The sequence below is a fragment of the Oncorhynchus kisutch genome, unplaced genomic scaffold (genome assembly GCF_002021735.2).
Source record: "Oncorhynchus kisutch isolate 150728-3 unplaced genomic scaffold, Okis_V2 Okis06b-Okis10b_hom, whole genome shotgun sequence".
Lineage (NCBI taxonomy): Eukaryota > Metazoa > Chordata > Actinopteri > Salmoniformes > Salmonidae > Oncorhynchus > Oncorhynchus kisutch.
The window spans coordinates 22,025,646-22,045,616 of NW_022261983.1; the positions used below are offsets into that span (position 1 = coordinate 22,025,646).

The 19,971-nt window shown below is 48.4% G+C and overlaps 1 protein-coding gene across 1 annotated transcript in view; it reads right to left on the reverse strand.

Annotated features, from left to right (window-relative positions):
• The window catches only part of LOC109883780 (lysosomal alpha-glucosidase-like), a 44,148-nt gene that overhangs the window by 12,678 nt on the left and 11,499 nt on the right, over positions 1–19,971 (reverse strand). The window contains exons 9-20 of the mRNA XM_031814015.1: positions 18,163–18,294; positions 16,413–16,523; positions 14,837–14,950; positions 12,452–12,536; positions 11,872–12,013; positions 10,497–10,609; positions 9,172–9,323; positions 7,598–7,746; positions 6,587–6,728; positions 4,848–4,946; positions 2,838–3,002; positions 2,335–2,481 (exon numbers count right to left, since the gene is read on the reverse strand). Of these exons, the coding sequence (XP_031669875.1) occupies positions 2,335–2,481; positions 2,838–3,002; positions 4,848–4,946; positions 6,587–6,728; positions 7,598–7,746; positions 9,172–9,323; positions 10,497–10,609; positions 11,872–12,013; positions 12,452–12,536; positions 14,837–14,950; positions 16,413–16,523; positions 18,163–18,294 (1,551 nt within the window). The remainder of the gene's footprint in view (positions 1–2,334; positions 2,482–2,837; positions 3,003–4,847; positions 4,947–6,586; positions 6,729–7,597; positions 7,747–9,171; positions 9,324–10,496; positions 10,610–11,871; positions 12,014–12,451; positions 12,537–14,836; positions 14,951–16,412; positions 16,524–18,162; positions 18,295–19,971) is intronic.

Here is a 19,971-nt window from a genome sequence, read left to right on the forward strand (position 1 = left end):
AACTCAACGACTATATTTACAAATGGGACCTTGTTCTTTTCTACTATTACAACTCAACACGACGACTACATTTACAAATGGCACCTTGTGCTTTTCTGCTATTACAACTCTCAACACGACGACTACATTTACAAATGGCACCTTGTGCTTTTCTGCTATTACAACTCTCAACACGACGACTACATTTACAAATGGCACCTTGTGCTTTTCTACTATTACAACTCAACGACTATATTTACAAATGGCACCTTGTTCTTTTCTACTATTACAACTCAACGACTACATTTACAAATGGCACCTTGTGCTTTTCTACTATTACAACTCAACGACTATATTTACAAATGGCACCTTGTTCTTTTCTACTATTACAACTCTCAACACGACGACTACATTTACAAATGGCACCTTGTGCTTTTCTGCTATTACAACTCAATGACGACATTTACAATGGCACCTTGTTCTTTTCTACTATTACAACTCTCAACACGACGACTACATTTACAAATGGCACCTTGTGCTTTTCTACTATTACAACTCAACACGACGACTACATTTACAAATGGCACCTTGTTCTTTTCTACTATTACAACTCAACGACTACATTTACAAATGGCACCTTGTGCTTTTCTACTATTACAACTCAACGACTACATTTACAAATGGCACCTTGTTCTTTTCTGCTATTACAACTCAACGACTACATTTACAAATGGCACCTTGTTCTTTTCTGCTATTACAACTCAACGACTACATTTACAAATGGCACCTTGTTCTTTTCTGCTATTACAACTCAACGACTACATTTACAAATGGCACCTTGTTCTTTACTATTACAACTCAATGACTACATTTACAAATGGCACCTTGTGCTTTTCTACTATTACAACTCTCAACACGACGACTACATTTACAAATGGCACCTTGTTCTTTTCTACTATTACAACTCAACGACTACATTTACAAATGGCACCTTGTGCTTTTCTACTATTACAACTCAACACGACGACTACATTTACAAATGGCACCTTGTGCTTTTCTACTATTACAACTCAACGACTACATTTACAAATGGCACCTTGTTCTTTTCTACTATTACAACTCAACGACTACATTTACAAATGGCACCTTGTTCTTTTCTACTATTACAACTCAACGACTACATTTACAAATGGCACCTTGTTCTTTTCTGCTATTACAACTCAACGACTACATTTACAAATGGCACCTTGTTCTTTTCTGCTATTACAACTCAACGACTACATTTACAAATGGCACCTTGTTCTTTTCTGCTATTACAACTCAACGACTACATTTACAAATGGCACCTTGTTCTTTTCTACTATTACAACTCAACGACTACATTTACAAATGACACCTTGTTCTTTTCTACTATTACAACTCAACGACTACATTTACAAATGGCACCTTGTGCTTTTCTACTATTACAACTCAACGACTACATTTACAAATGGCACCTTGTTCTTTTCTACTATTACAACTCAACGACTACATTTACAAATGGCACCTTGTTCTTTTCTACTATTACAACTCAACGACTACATTTACAAATGGCACCTTGTGCTTTTCTACTATTACAACTCAACGACTACATTTACAAATGGCACCTTGTTCTTTTCTACTATTACAACTCAACGACTACATTTACAAATGGCACCTTGTTCTTTTCTACTATTACAACTCAACGACTACATTTACAAATGGCACCTTGTGCTTTTCTACTATTACAACTCAACGACTACATTTACAAATGGCACCTTGTTCTTTTCTACTATTACAACTCAACACGACCACGTTCCTTATTTTATTTGTATTTTCTTTACCCTCTTCTTCATGATAGCCAATTGGTAGTTACAAGTCTTGTCTCATGGCTGCAACATCTCGTAAGGACTCGGGAGAGGCGAAGGTCGAGAACCAATGCGTCCCTCCGAAACACGATCCCGCCAAGCCGCACTGCTGCTGGACACAGTCGGAAGAAACACTGTACCAGCTGGCGACCGAAGTCAGCGCGCACTGCGCCCGGCCCGCCACAAGGAGTCGCTAGAGCGCGATGAGACAAGGACAACCCGGACGGCGCTGGGCCAATTGTGCGCCGCCTCATGGGTCTCCCAGTTGCGGCTGGCTGCGACACAGCCCGGGACCAAACCCGGATCTGTAATGGCGCCTCTAGCACTGATCAAAGCCTTAGACCCCTGCGCCACTCGGGAGGTCCCTACATTCCTTTAAAAAAAACAATTGTTGTGAGTATGGCTGCTCTAAAACATTATCTGAACTTTAAAAAACACTTAACCTTTGACTCCTGACACCAAGTCTCACCTGATTGGCTCTGTAGGTGAATGCAGCATCATGGGAGTTGACCATAACCCTGGTAGGCTCCATCTTCACGCCATAGAAGGAGGCTGTTTCCACGGTGATGTAGGAAGCCTCCACGTGGTCGTGCAGCACCTCCGATGTCATCGTGTTCTAGAACACAATAGGTAGAGAAGAGGTGAAGGTAATAGTGTTAGTAGAACCAGCTGTCATGGTTATAGTGGTTAGAGCGTTGGACTAGTAACCGGAAGGTTACATAGTGGTCGGAGCGTACTGGTCTGTAGTGGTCGGAGCGTACTGGTCTGTAGTGGTCGGAGCGTACCGGTCTGAGCGGAGCGTACCGGTCTGTAGTGGTCGGAGCGTACTGGTCTGTAGTGGTCGGAGCGTACTGGTCTGTAGTGGTCGGAGCGTACTGGTCTGTAGTGGTCGGAGCGTACTGGTCTGTAGTGGTCGGAGCATACTGGTCTGTAGTGGTCGGAGCATACTGGTCTGTAGTGGTCGGAGCGTACCTTCACCACAGTGAACACTACGTGAGCGTACTGGTCTGTCTCAAAGGTGTCGATGCTCTCTCCGTCGTCCCAGAACAGTTCTCCTCCGGCCGAGCCGTCTTCAGACAGACTGGACACGAGGTGGAGCGGCTGACCACTGCTCACAAACAGGGTTGTGTTGGGACGCTACAAAGGGAGCAACACACAGAGAGACAAACAGAGAGAGAGAGACGCACAGACACAGAGAGAGCGAGAGACACAGAGAGAGACACAGAGAGAGAGAAAGAGAGACACAGAGAAAGAGACACACAGACAGAGAGAGAGACACAAACAGACAGAGAGAGACACAAACAGACACAGACAGCGACACACACAGACAGACAGCGACACACACAGACAGACAGCGACACACACAGACAGACAGCGACACACACAGACAGACAGCGACACACACAGACAGACAGCGACACACACAGACAGACAGCGACACACACAGACAGACAGCGACACACACACAGAGAGAACGAAAGAGACCGAGGGAGAGACAGAGACAGAGGAATAGAGAGACACACAGTGATTAATTATTTTCGATATGGATGCCTGACCATCCACTTTGTGCCATCTTCCTATTAACCCTCTGAAACTCTGTAGTCGTCATTGTTCTGACTTATCATTTATTTAACTGGACAAGTCAGTTAAGAACCAATTCTTATTTACAATGACGGCCTACCCCACGGGCCAAACCCGGACGATGCTGGGCCAATTGTGTGCCGCCCTATGGGACTCCCAATCACAGCCGGTTGTAATTCAGCTTGGAATCAAACCAGGGTCTGTAGTGACGCCACTAGCACTGAGATGCAGTGTCTTAGACCGCTGCACCTCCTCGGGAGCCCCAATAACATGATGATCCAGCTACCTGACGGTCTATTGTCTCAAATCAAATCCAATTTAATTTGTCACATACACACGGTTAGCAGATGTTAACGGTCCGACAGTGAACAGGTGCCCCTCACAGCAGAGACACAGGTAGGGAGGAAATGTGTTCCTCCCTACAGTAAAACACTCTCACTCTGGTATCAGTGGTACAATGTGTTCCTCCCTACAGTAAAACACTCTCTCTCTGGTATCAGTGGTACAATGATTAAAACGTTTGGGTCTTGTTAAGATGGGGACATATTTAGATGTGGCACACAGTATGTCTTATGTTTGGGGGGTGAGCAGAGTTAGATGTCGCACACAGTATGTCTCTGGTTCGAGGGGGGATTATTTCGGCGTTGCACACAGTGGACACCTAGTTAGAGACGGGATTATTTAGTTGTTACACACAGTGGACACCTAGTTAGAGACGGGCTTATTTAGTTGTTACACACAGTGTCTCAAGTTTGGGGGGGGGGCAGATTTAGATGTCGCACCCCTGTGGTAAATTTGATTACATTTGGCAGGATGTGACGGTCCGACAGTGAACAGGTGCCCCTCACAGCAGAGACACAGAGGAAATGTGTTCCTCCCTACAGTAAAACACTTTCTCTCTGTCCCTCCTCTCTCCCTCTCTCTCTCTCAATTCCAAAACTACTACCTTATACACACAAGTGTAAAGGGATAAAGAATATGTACATAAAGATATATGAATGAGTGATGGTACAGAACGGCATAGGCAAGATGCAGTAGATGATATTGAGTACAGTATATACATATGAGATGAGTATGTAAACAAAGTGGCATAGTTTAAAGTGGCTAGTGATACATGTATTACGTAAAGATGCAGTAGATGATATAGAGTACAGTATATACATATACATATGAGATGAGTAATGTAGGGTATGTAAACAAAGTGGCATAGTTTAAAGTGGCTAGTGATACATGTATTACATAAAGATGCAGTAGATGATATTGAGTACAGTATATACATATGAGATGAGTAATGTAGGGTATGTAAACAAAGTGGCATAGTTTAAAGTGGCTAGTGATACATGTATTACATAAAGATGCAGTAGATGATATAGAGTACAGTATATACATATGTCTGTTTACCTGTGTAGGTATGACAGCTCCTTCTCTCAGGTGAAGGTTGATATGCTCTAGAGGAGCCTTGAGCCTCAACTCTTCTCCTTTACTACGGATAGAATCACCCTGAGAGAGGAGAGAGAGAGGCAAGGGAAGTTGGGGAGAGAAGGAGACCGAGGGAGGGAGAGGAGAGAGAGCAGGCAGAGGGAGGGAGAGAGAGGAGAGGGAGGGAGAGGAGAGAGAGCAGACAGAGGGAGGGAGAGAGAGGAGAGAGAGCAGACAGAGGAAAGAGAGACGGGAGAGACAGAGAGGAGAAAGAGAACAGACAGAGGAAAGAGAGACAGGGAAGTTGGGGAGAGAGGAGACCGAGGGAGGAAGAGAGAGGAGAGAGAGCAGACAGAGGAAAGAGAGACATGAGAGATTCAATATTCAGCATGTGAATTTATACACTGAACAAAACATTAAGAACACCTGCTCTTTCCATGACACAGACTGACCAGGTGAATCCAGGTGAAAGCTATGATCCCTTATTGATGTCACTTGTTAATAAATCCACTTCAATCAGTGTAGATGAAGGAGAGGAGACGGGTTAAAGAAGGATTTTTAAACCTTGTGAGAATGTGTGCCATTCAGAGGGTGAATGGGCAAGACAAAATATTAAAGTGCCTTTGAACAGGGTGAGGTAGGTGCCAGGTAGGTGCCAGGTGCACCGGTTTTTGTCAAGAACTGCAACGCTGCTGGGTTTTTCCCTGCTCACCAGTTTCCTGTGTGTATCAAGAATCACCACCACCCAAAGGACATCCAGCCAACTGGACACAACTGTGGGAAGCATTGGAGTCAACATGGACCAGCATCCCTGTGGGACGCTTTCCACACCTTGTGGAGTCAACATGGACCAGCATCCCTGTGGAAACGCTTTCCACACCTTGTGGAGTCAACATGGACCAGCATCCCTGTGGAAACGCGTTCCACACCTTGTGGAGTCCAGACAAATCAAGGCTGTTCTGAATGGGGGTGGAACTCAATATCAGGAAGGTGTTCCTAATGTTTTGTCCGCTCAGTGGAAGTGACGTTGTCCGAAGCCTGAAACAAAAGCCTTGTAACTACCATCACATTCTATTTGTCATTACCCAGAATTCCTACTAGTTGTGTCCTGTGTGGTCCCGTGGTTCCAGCTGGTCCCGCCCACTGCCCTTAGACTCCACCTCCCAATCATCTGGCACATTTCCGTCCTTCATTAATAAAACTCTCATCCACTTTCAGTAGTGAGAGACAGAGTTTTCCATACTGGTCCCCCGTGGGAATCGAACCCACAACCCTGGCGTTGCAATGACACCGCCCCACTACCAACTGAGCCCCACGGGACCATCTTTATCCAACACTTTGCCGTCTCATCAATAAAGCTGAACATATATAAATACTAAGAGGACTGTCCCCAGTCCTTAAAAAAATACCCCCATTATCTTGAATAATTACTGTAGCTGTGTTCTTACCGTGTAGTAGAGACCTGGGGTTAGGGTTATTAAGGGTTATTAAGGGTTATTAAGGGTTATGTATAGTTAATATATATAGCTGTGTTCTTACCGTGTAGTAGAGACCTGGGGTTAGGGTTATTAAGGGTTATTAAGGGTTATTAAGGGTTATGTATAGTTAATATATATAGCTATGTTCTTACCGTGTAGTAGAGACCTGGGGTTAGGGTTATTAAGGGTTATTAAGGGTTATTAAGGGTTATGTATAGTTAATATATATAGCTATGTTCTTACCGTGTAGTAGTCGTACCAGAGACCCTGAGGGAAGTAGCCCACAACATAGTCCACACCTGGATCTAATACTGGTGTCACCATCAAACTCTTCCCCCATAGGAACTGTCTGTCTATCCCATACGTTCTCACATCCTTGGGGAACCTAAAAATATGAACACACATTGGTCAGGAACATCCTGAAAGAGCTGTGTGTGTGTGTGTGTGTGTGTGTGTGTGTGTGTGTGTGTGTGTGTTAAAATCCCCCACGAGGAGAGTGAAACAAGGAAAGTTCTCCCTTGTAGCGACATTTCCCACATCCCCATGAGGACAAAGGCCATTTTAAACTCAGGGATTAGGTTTAGGGTTACAATTAAGGCCTGAGGGGGGTGTGATATATAACCAATATACCGCGGCTAAGGGCTGTGTCCAGGTACAACGTAATGGGCCGTCCTCTGTGGAGCCTTATTGCTATTATAAACTGGTCACCAACGTAATTAGAGAGGTGAATATACATGTATACAGTCTGATATACCACGGCCGTCAGCATTGAGCTCCAACCACCCAGTTTATAATTAGGGTTAGGGCTTAGGGGGAAATAGGATATCGAACAGAAATTAATTTTAGGAATCCATGACGATAGAAGAACATAACGTGTGTCCCAGTGTGTGTGTGTGTCCCAGTGTGTGTGTGTGTCCCAGTGTGTGTGTGTCCCAGTGTCCCAGTGTGTGTGTGTGTCCCAGTGTGTGTGTGTGTGTGTGTGTGTGTGTGTGTGTGTCCCAGTGTGTGTGTGTGTGTGTGTCCCAGTGTGTGTGTGTGTGTCCCAGTGTGTGTGTGTGTGTGTCCCAGTGTGTGTGTGTCCCAGTGTCCCAGTGTGTGTGTGTGTGTCCCAGTGTGTGTGTGTGTCCCAGTGTGTGTGTGTGTGTGTGTGTGTCCCAGTGTGTGTGTGTGTGTGTCCCAGTGTGTGTGTGTGTGTGTGTGTGTGTGTCCCAGTGTGTGTGTGTGTGTGTCCCAGTGTGTGTGTGTGTAACTCACTCGAACAGCAGAGGGCGAGCGACGGTGTGTCCGTGTGTGTGTGCGCGGTGGAACAGCGTGTAGAGCAGAGGGAACAGAGAGGAGCGGAGCAGCAGAGACTGTTTCATGGCTGAACGGGCTGCAGGGCTGAACGCTGGGGGGTCCTGAGGCTGGGAGGAGAGACACAGAATATACAGGCTGCAGGGCTGAACGCTGGGGGGTCCTGAGGCTGGGAGGAGAGACACACAGAATATACAGGCTGCAGGGCTGAACGCTGGGGGGGTCCTGAGGCTGGGAGGAGAGACACAGAATATACAGGCTGCAGGGCTGAACGCTGGAGGGTCCTGAGGCTGGGAGGAGAGACACAGAATATACAGGCTGCAGGGCTGAACGCTGGGGGGTCCTGAGGCTGGGAGGAGAGACACAGAATATACAGGCTGCAGGGCTGAACGCTGGGGGGTCCTGAGGCTGGGAGGAGAGACACAGAATATACAGGCTGCAGGGCTGAACGCTGGGGGGTCCTGAGGCTGGGAGGAGAGACACAGAATATACAGGCTGCAGGGCTGAACGCTGGGGGGTCCTGAGGCTGGGAGGAGAGACACAGAATATACAGGCTGCAGGGCTGAACGCTGGGGGGGTCCTGAGGCTGGGAGGAGAGACACAGAATATACAGGCTGCAGGGCTGAACGCTGGGGGGTCCTGAGGCTGGGAGGAGAGACACAGAATATACAGGCTGCAGGGCTGAACGCTGGGGGGTCCTGAGGCTGGGAGGAGAGAGACAGAATATACAGGCTGCAGGGCTGAACGCTGGAGGGTCCTGAGGCTGGGAGGAGAGACACAGAATATACAGGCTGCAGGGCTGAACGCTGGGGGGTCCTGAGGCTGGGAGGAGAGACACACAGAATATACAGGCTGCAGGGCTGAACGCTGGAGGGTCCTGAGGCTGGGAGGAGAGACACAGAATATACAGGCTGCAGGGCTGAACGCTGGGGGGTCCTGAGGCTGGGAGGAGAAACACACAGAATATACAGGCTGCAGGGCTGAACGCTGGAGGGTCCTGAGGCTGGGAGGAGAGACACAGAATATACAGGCTGCAGGGCTGAACGCTGGGGGGTCCTTCGGCTGGGAGGAGAGACACACAGAATATACAGGCTGCAGGGCTGAACGCTGGAGGGTCCTGAGGCTGGGAGGAGAGACACAGAATATACAGGCTGCAGGGCTGAACGCTGGAGGGTCCTGAGGCTGGGAGGAGAGACACAGAATATACAGGCTGCAGGGCTGAACGCTGGGGGGTCCTGAGGCTGGGAGGAGAGACACAGAATATACAGGCTGCAGGGCTGAACGCTGGGGGGTCCTGAGGCTGGGAGGAGAGACACAGAATATACAGGCTGCAGGGCTGAACGCTGGGGGGTCCTGAGGCTGGGAGGAGAGACACACAGAATATACAGGCTGCAGGGCTGAACGCTGGGGGGTCCTGAGGCTGGGAGGAGAGACACACAATATACAGATAAAATGACTATTCTATGACAGTTTGTGTCAGGGCCACATTGGTGGAGGGGGGAACATTGAGGGGGGGGCCACATTGGGCGTCTTACCTTCTGGTCGATAGAGTTGTGGTTGCGTGTGAAAGGGTAGAAGGCTCCTAGCTGAGTCCAGCGGACACACAGCTCCTCCTCAGTCTGCTCACTGAAGCCACAGATATCAGCCCCCACCAGGGGAACACCCAGGAGGTTAAAGGTTAACATACCTGGAGGGGGAGGGAGAGAGAGAAGGCACAGATATCAGCCCCCACCAGGGGAACACCCAGGAGGTTAAAGGTTAACATACCTGGAGGAGGAGGGAGAGAGATGAGACATGATTAGATACCAGCCTAGTTCCATGTGATCTCTAGAGAGAGATGAGACATGATTAGATACCAGCCTAGTTCCATGTGACCTCTAGAGAGAGATGAGACATGATTAGATACCAGCCTAGTTCCATGTGACCTCTAGAGAGAGATGAGACATGATTAGATACCAGCCTAGTTCCATGTGACCTCTAGAGAGAGATGAGACATGATTAGATACCAGCCTAGTTCCATGTGACAGAGGGAGAGATGAGACATGATTAGATACCAGCCTAGTTCCATGTGACCTCTAGAGAGAGATGAGACATGATTAGATACCAGCCTAGTTCCATGTGACAGAGGGAGAGATGAGACATGATTAGATACCAGCCTAGTTCCATGTGACCTCTAGAGAGAGATGAGACATGATTAGATACCAGCCTAGTTCCATGTGACCTCTAGAGAGAGATGAGACATGATTAGATACCAGCCTAGTTCCATGTGACCTCTAGAGAGAGATGAGACATAATTAGATACCAGCCTAGAAAGAACAGAACCTAATACCCTCGTCATTAGCTCTTTTGACAATACCATCTATAAAAAGAAATTTTTCTACAGTCCTAAAGAAATGAAAACCTGTATCCATTTTTACAACGTTACTGTCAGTTTAGTCCTAGTTTGGTTGAGTAGAAAACCATCAGAATGTCCTAGTTCCATGTGACCATGTCTCATCTCCCTGCTATCTGTACATAGATTTTTATTTTACATGAAATGTTTATTTTCTTTTGTGTTATTGACTGTGCGTTTGTTTACTCCATGTGTAACTCTGTTGTTGTCTGTTCACACTGCTTTGCTTTATCTTGGCCAGGTCACAGTTGTAAATGAGAACTTGTTCTCAACTGGCCACCTGGTTAAAGAATGGAGAATGGTCCTGCACTACTCAGAAAACATATTTACAACTTTTACCAAGTAGAAACATCAAATACTGTAAAACCGTCCAAAACAACACAAATCCTGATAGGATATTTTGGACATATCGCCCAGCCCTAGTGTGTGTGTGTGTGTGAGTGTGAGTGAGTGTCTGTGTGAGTCTACCTGCTATCGAGGTGTACATGTCCTTCCAGTGACTCCTGTTGTCTCCTAGCCAGTGTCCAGAGTATTGGCCTTGACTGGGGAAGGTGGAGCGAGAGATCACAAACGCTCTCTTCCTAACATACGCTTCAGGGCACTGGGGAGGAGGGAGAGAGGGAGGGAGAGAGGGAGGGAGAGAGAGAGGGAGAGAGAGAGGGAGAGAGAGAGAGAGAGAGAGAGAGAGAGAGAGAGAGAGAGAGAGAGAGAGAGAGAGAGAGAGAGGGAGGGGAGGGAGGGAGGGAGAGGTGGAAAGAGAAGAGAAAACATATGTATTGGAGAGTGAGGGAGGGAGGGAGGGGGAAAGAGTGAGGGAGAGAGTGAGGGAGGGAGTGAGGGAGAGAGTGAGGGAGGGAGAGAGTGAGGGAGAGAGTGAGGGAGAGAGAGAGAGAGAGAGGGAGAGAGTGAGTGAGTGAGTGAGTGAGTGAGTGAGTGAGTGAGTGAGTGAGTGAGTGAGTGAGTGAGGGAGGGAGGGAGGAAAGAGTGAGGGAAGGAGGGAGTGAGGGAGGGGGAAAGAGTAAGGGAGAGAGTGAGGGAGAGAGTGAGGGAATGAGGAAAGAGAAAACTCAAATGTATCCTAGTTAGGTGGTGTATTGGTCACGTCTGACTGTATCCTAGTTAGGTGGTGTATTGGTCACGTCTGACTGTATCCTAGTTAGGTGGTGTATTGGTCACGTCTGACTGTATCCTAGTTAGGTGGTGTATTGGTCACGTCTGACTGTATCCTAGTTAGGTGGTGTATTGGTCACGTCTGACTGTATCCTAGTTAGGTGGTGGCTATAGTGTGTTGGTCACGTCTTTAAAAGTGAGAGTGAGTCAGTGACAGAGTGTGTATGTGTCGTACTGACCGTGCCTAGTTAGGTGGTGTAACAGAGTGTGTATGTGTCGTACTGACCGTGCCTAGTTTGGTGGTGTAACAGAGTGTGTATGTGTCGTACTGACCGTGCCTAGTTAGGTGGTGTAACAGAGTGTGTATGTGTCGTACTGACCGTGCCTAGTTAGGTGGTGTAACAGAGTGTGTATGTGTCGTACTGACCGTGCCTAGTTAGGTGGTGTAACAGAGTGTGTATGTGTCGTACTGACCGTGCCTAGTTAGGTGGTGTAACAGAGTGTGTATGTGTCGTACTGACCGTGCCTAGTTAGGTGGTGTAACAGAGTGTGTATGTGTCGTACTGACCGTGCCTAGTTAGGTGGTGTAACAGAGTGTGTATGTGTCGTACTGACCGTGCCTAGTTAGGTGGTGTAACAGAGTGTGTATGTGTCGTACTGACTGTATCCTAGTTAGGTGGTGTAACAGAGTGTGTATGTGTCGTACTGACCGTGCCTAGTTAGGTGGTGTAACAGAGTGTGTATGTGTCGTACTGACCGTGCCGAGGCCTTAGCTTCTAGAAGTCCATACAGGCTGTGCATGTTGTAGTGAGACGAGGTCTTCTGGACAGCAGAGGCACACAGAGTCTTAGCCCTCAACAACCCCCCTAATATACCTAGAGGGAGAGAGAGGAGGGAGAGAGAGAGAGGTGAGAGAAATGAGAGAGGTGAGAGAGAGAGAAATGAGAGGAGAGAGAGAAGTGAGAGAGAAATGAGAGAAGTGAGAGAGAAATGAGAGAGGTGAGAGAGAAGTGTGAGAGAAATGAGAGAGAGGAGAGAACGAGAGGTGAGAGAGGTGAGAGAACGAGAGGTGAGAGAGGTGAGAGAACGAGAGGTGAGAGAGAGAAGTGAGAGAGAGGTGAGAGAACAAGAGGTGAGAGAGAGAGAAGTGAGAGAGAGGTGAGAGAACAAGAGGTGAGAGAGAGAGAAGTGAGAGAGAGAGAGAAGTGAGAGAGAAATGAGAGAACGAGAGGTGAGAGAACGAGAGGTGAGAGAACGAGAGGTGAGAGGGCAGAGAATGAGAGCAAGATGAGAGAGGTGTGTGTGTGTCTCACCAGGTGTGTACGGAGGGTTCTCCAGCTCGGTGTCAGGACAACCAACGGTCGACCCGTCCACGAAGCTAGATGGCTCGTTCATGTCCTAGGCAGGAAGTGAGAGGGGTCAGAGGGCAAAGCCGTTCACAATATCTGACTCCAGATTGAAACAGGAAAACACACACACAAGGTTAGATGACAGCACACACACACACGGTTAGATGACAGCACACACACACGGTTAGATGACAGCACACACACACACACACACAAGGTTAGATGACAGCACACACACAAAGGTTAGATGACAGCACACACACACACAAGGTTAGATGACAGCACACACACAAGGTTAGATGACAACACAAGGTTAGATGACAGCACACACACACACACACAAGGTTAGATGACAGCAAACACACACACAAGGTTACATGACAGCACACACACACACACACACACACACGATTAGATGACAGCACACACACACACAAGGGTAGATGACAGCACACACACACACACACAAGGTTAGATGACAGCACATACACAAAGTTAGATGACAGCACACACACAAGGTTAGATGACAGCACACACACACACGTGGTTAGATGACAGCACACACACACACACACAAGGTTAGATGACAGCACACACACACGCGGTTAGATGACAACACACACACACACACACACACAAGGTTAGATGACAGCACACACACACACACACACACGATTAGATGACAGCACACACACATACAAGGTTAGATGACAGCACACACACACACACACGATTAGATGGCAGCACACACACATACACGGTTAGATGACAGCACACACACACACAAGGTTAGATGACAGCACACACACAAAGTTAGATGACAGCACACACACAAAGTTAGATGACAGCACACACACACACGCGGTTAGATGGCAGCACACACACACACACACAGGATTAGATGACAGCACACACACACACACACGCGGTTAGATGACAACACACACACACACACACACAAGGTTAGATGACAGCACACACACACACACAAGGTTAGATGACAGCACACACACACACACACGATTAGATGACAGCACACACACACACACACGATTAGATGACAGCACACACACATACAAGGTTAGATGACAGCACACACACACAAGGTTAGATGACAGCACACACACACACACAAGGTTAGATGACAGCACACACACAAAGTTAGATGACAGCACACACACAAAGTTAGATGACAGCACACACACAAGGTTAGATGACAGCACACACACACGCGGTTAGATGACAGCACACACACACACACACAGGGTTAGATGACAGCACACACACACGCGGTTAGATGACAACACACACACACACACACACAAGGTTAGATGACAGCACACACACACACAAGGTTAGATGACAGCACACACACACACAAGGTTAGATGACAGCACACACACACACACACACAAGGTTAGATGACAGCACACACACACACACACACACAAGGTTAGATGACAGCACACACACACACACAAGGTTAGATGACAGCACACACACACACACAAGGTTAGATGACAGCACACACACACACACACACACAAGGTTAGATGACAGCACACACACACACAAGGTTAGATGTCAGCACAAACACACACACACACACACGGTTAGATAAAAGCACACACACACACAAGGTTAGATGACAGCACACACACACACAAGGTTAGATGACAGCACACACACACAAGGTTAGATGACAGCACACACACACACAAGGTTAGATGACAGCACACACACAAGGTTAGATGACAGCACACACACAAGGTTAGATGACAGCACACACACACACACACACACAAGGTTAGATGACAGCACACACACACACAAGGTTAGATGACATCACACACACAAGGTTAGATGACAGCACATACACAAAGTTAGATGACAGCACACACAAAGTTAGATGACAGCACACACACAAAGTTAGATGACAGCACACACACACACAAGGTTAGATGACAGCACACACAATGTTAGATGACAGCACACACACACACACACAAGGTTAGATGACAGCACACACACACACACACACACAAGGTTAGATGACAGCACACACACACACGGTTAGATGACAGCACACACACACACAAGGTTAGATGACAGCACACACACAAAGTTAGATGACAGCACACACACACACACAAGGTTAGATGACAGCACACACACAAGGTTAGATGACAGCACACACACACACACACACACACACAAGGTTAGATGACAGCACACACACACACACACACACAAGGTTAGATGACAGCACACACACAAGGTTAGATGACAGCACACACACACACACACACACACGGTTAGATGTCAGCACACACACACACTCTTACGTACGATCCAGAGTCCGTCGAAGGGAACTTTGTCGTGGAACCTCTTGAGATTGTCGTACCACCACTCATGGGTCACATCGTCAGAGAAATCAGGAAACGCTGTCAGACCTGGCCACACCTGAGAGGGGTGAACATCATAGGAGAGGAGAGGTGAACAACATAGGAGAGGAGAGAGAGAGAAGTGAACAACATAGGAGAGGAGAGAGAGAGAGAGGTGAACAACATAGGAGAGGAGAGAGAGAGAGGTGAACAACACAGGAGAGAGAGAGAGAGAGAGAGGTGAACAACATAGGAGAGAGAGAGAGAGAGAGAGAGGTGAACAACATAGGAGAGGAGAGAGAGAGAGAGAGAGGTGAACAACATAGGAGAGGAGAGAGAGAGAGAGAGGTGAACAACATAGGAGAGGAGAGAGAGAGAGAGAGAGGTGAACAACATAGGAGAGGAGAGAGAGAGAGGTGAACAACACAGGAGAGAGAGAGAGAGAGAGAGGTGAACAACATAGGAGAGAGAGAGAGAGAGAGAGGTGAACAACATAGGAGAGGAGAGAGAGAGAGAGAGAGAGGTGAACAACAGAGGAGAGAGAGAGAGAGAGGTGAACAACATAGGAGAGGAGAGAGAGAGAGAGAGGTGAACAACATAGGAGAGGAGAGAGAGAGAGAGAGAGGTGAACAACATAGGAGAGGGGAGAGAGAGAGAGGTGAACAACATAGGAGAGGAGAGAGAGAGAGGTGAACAACATAGGAGAGGAGAGAGAGAGAGGTGAACAACATAGGAGAGAGAGAGAGAGGTGAACAACATAGGAGAGGAGAGAGAGAGAGAGAGGGCAAGGAAAAAGAGGTAGTTGACTTTACTGGTCAACAGAAATGTGCCTTCTGCTTATCCCACAGAAACAAACACACATGTTAAAGAGGCTGGAGCAGAGGGGGGCGCAGTAAACCTTTTTAGAGGTTAATGGTCTTGCTCAAGGGCACAACGGCAGGCAGGATACAGCATGTAGCCATCAGCCCACTTCCTCCAGCTGCTGGTCCATCTCTCTCTAACCTCTAGGAGACCTCCAGCTGCTGGTCCATCTCTCTCTAACCTCTAGGAGACCTCCAGCTGCTGGTCCATCTCTCTCTAAGCTCTAGGAGACCTCCTGCTGCTGGTCCATCTCTCTCTAACCTCTAGGAGACCTCCAGCTGCTGGTCCATCTCTCTCTAACCTCTAGGAGTCATCCAGCTGCTGGTCCATCTCTCTCTAACCTCTAGGAGACCTCCAGCTGCTGGTCCATCTCTCTCTAACCTCTAGGAGACCTCCAGCTGCTGGTCCATCTCTCTCTAACCTCTAGGAGACCTCCAGCTGCTGGTCCATCTCTCTCTAACCTCTAGGAGACCTCCAGCTGCTGGTCCATCTCTCTCTAACCTCTAGGAGACCTCCAGCTGCTGGTCCGTCTCTCTCTAACCTCTAGGAGATCTCCAGCTGCTGGTCCATCTCTCTCTAACCTCTAGGAGACCTCCAGCTGCTGGTCCATCTCTCTCTAAACTCTCTGTCTCCCTACCTTCCTGGTGAGTGTGCTTCCATCTGTGTGTGTGTCTCCCTACCTTCCCGATGAGTGTGCTTCCATCTGTGTGGTTGATGAAGACTCCTCTCCTCAGACCTTCGTCATACGGCCAGTACCCTCCTTCTGGCTGGACACTGCTGATACCTGGGTCCTGTAGAGAGAGGAGAGGGTTAGTACCCCTAGAGGGGGGAGGAGAGGGTTAGTACCCCTAGAGGGGGGAGGAGAGGGTTAGTACCCCTAGAGGGGGGAGGAGAGGGTTAGTACCCCTAGAGGGGGAGGAGAGGGTTAATACCCCTAGAGGGGGGAGGAGAGGGTTAACACCCCTAGAGGGGGGAGGGAGGAGGAGAGCGTTAGTACCCCTAGAGGGGGGAGGAGAGGGTTAGTACCCCTAGAGGGGGGAGGAGAGGGTTAGTACCCCTAGAGGGGGGAGGAGAGGGTTAATACCCCTAGAGGGGGGAGGAGAGGGTTAACACCCCTAGAGGGGGGAGGGAGGAGGAGAGCGTTAATACCCCTAGAGGGGGGAGGAGAGGGTTAATACCCCTAGAGGGGGGAGGAGAGGGTTAATACCCCTACAGGGGGGAGGAGAGGGTTAATACCCCTAGAGGGGGGAGGAGAGGGTTAATACCCCTAGAGGGGGGAGGGGAGGGTTAATACCCCTAGAGGGGGGAAGTAGAGGGTTAATACCCCTAGAGGGGGGAGGAGAGGGTTAATACCCCTAGAGGGGGGAGGAGAGGGTTAATACCCCTAGAGGGGGGAGGAGAGGGTTAATACCCCTAGAGGGGGGAGGAGAGGGTTAATACCCCTAGAGGGGGGAGGATTAATACCCCTAGAGGGGGAGGAGAGGGTTAATACCCCTAGAGGGGGGAGGAGAGGGTTAATACCCCTAGAGGGGGGAGGAGAGGGTTAATACCCCTAGAGGGGGAGGATTAATACCCCTAGAGGGGGGAGGAGAGGGTTAATACCCCTAGAGGGGGGAGGGGAGGGTTAACACCCCTAGAGGGGGGAGGGTTAATACCCCTAGAGGGGGGAGGGTTAATACCCCTAGAGGGGGGAGGAGAGGGTTAATACCCCTAGAGGGGGGAGGAGAGGGTTAATACCCCTAGAGGGGGAGGGTTAATACCCCTAGAGGGGGAGGAGAGGGTTAATACCCCTAGAGGGGGAGGAGAGGGTTAATACCCCGAGGAGGGGGAGGGTTAATACCCCGAGAGGGGGGAGGAGAGGGTTAATACCCCTAGAGGGGGAGGAGAGGGTTAATACCCCTAGAGGGGGAGGAGAGGGTTAATACCCTAGAGGGAGGAGGAGAGGGTTAATACCCCGAGAGGGAGAGAGGAGAGGGTTAATACCCCTAGAGGGGGGAGGAGAGGGTTAACACCCCTAGAGGGAGAGGAGAGGGTTAATACCCCTAGAGGGAGAGAGGAGAGGGTTAATAACCCTAGAGGGAGAGAGGAGAGGGTTAGTACCCCGAGAGGGGAGAGGAGAGGGTTAGTACCCCTAGAGGGGGAGGAGAGGGTTAACACCCCTAGAGGGGGAGGAGAGGGTTAACACCCCTAGAGGGGGGAGGAGAGGGTTAATACCCCTAGAGGGGGGAGGAGAGGGTTAATACCCCTAGAGGGGGGAGGAGAGGGTTAACACCCCTAGAGGGGGGAGGAGAGGGTTAATACCCCTAGAGGGGGGAGGAGAGGGTTAATACCCCTAGAGGGGGGAGGAGAGGGTTAACACCCCTAGAGGGGGAGGAGAGGGTTAATACCCCTAGAGGGGGGGGGAGAGGGTTACCAGCATTAATAACGTACCAGCATCATGACGTAGCGCTGTCCGTGGCTGTGCAGGTCTTTCACCATGTCAGGCAGGGTCGAAAAGGCCGTGGGGTCAAAGGTGAAGTCTAGAGAACGGTCCATGTAGTCTATATCATTCCACTGTACATCCTGGAACACACACACACACGCAGTTATTCCACTGCACATCCTGGAACACACACAGTTATTCCACTGCACATCCTGGAACACACACACACTGTTAATCCACTGCACATCCTGGAACACACACAGTTATTCCACTGCACATCCTGGAACACACACAGTTATTCCACTGCACATCCTGGAACACACACAGTTATTCCACTGCACAGCCTGGAACACACACACACACACAACTGTTATTCCACTGCACATCCTGGAACACACACACACTGTTAATCCACTGCACATCCTGGAACACACACAGTTATTCCACTGCACAGCCTGGAACACACACTGTTATTCCACTGCACAGCCTGGAACACACACACACAGTTATTCTACTGCACAGCCTGGAACACACACACACTGTTATTCCACTGCACATCCTGGAACACACACACTGTTATTCCACTGCACAGCCTGGAACACACACACACACTGTTATTCCACTGCACAGCCTGGAACACACACACACTGTTATTCCACTGCACAGCCTGGAACACACACACACTGTTATTCCACTGCACAGCCTGGAACACACACACACTGTTATTCCACTGCACAGCCTGGAACACACACAGTTAACTCCTGTCAAGGAAGACAGTCCCTGTTCCATGCTGAGGGAGAACTGTGAACACACAGAGTCAGCCAGTATATACACACACACACTGAGTCAGTCAGTATATATACACACACACGGAGTCAGTCAGTATATATACACAACACACACACACACTGAGTCAGTCAGTATATATACACACACACACTGAGTCAGTCAGTATATATACACACACACTGAGTCAGTCAGTATATACACACACACACTGAGTCAGTCAGTATATATACACACACTGAGTCAGCCAGTATATACACACACACACACACACTGAGTCAGTCAGTATATATACACACACACGGAGTCAGTCAGTATATATACACACACACACACGGAGTCAGTCAGTATATATACACACACACACACTGAGTCAGTCAGTTTATATACACACACACTGAGTCAGTCAGTATATATACACACACACTGAGTCAGTCAGTATATATACACACACACACTGAGTCAGTCAGTATATATACACACACACACTGAGTCAGTCAGTATATATACACACACACACACTGAGTCAGCCAGTATATACACACACACACTGAGTCAGTCAGTATATATACACACACACACTGAGTCAGCCAGTATATATACACACACTGAGTCAGCCAGTATATACACACACACACACACTGAGTCAGCCAGTATATATACACACACACACTGAGTCAGCCAGTATATATACACACACACACTGAGTCAGTCAGTATATATACACACACACACTGAGTCAGTCAGTATATATACACACACACACACTGAGTCAGTCAGTATATATACACACACACACACTGAGTCGGTCAGTATATATACACACACTGAGTCAGCCAGTATATACACACACACACACACACACTGAGTCAGCCAGTATATACACACACACACTGAGTTCAGCCAGTATATATACACACACACTGAGTCAGTCAGTTTATATACACACACACTGAGTCAGTCAGTATATATACACACACACTGAGTCAGTCAGTATATATACACACACACTGAGTCAGTCAGTATATATA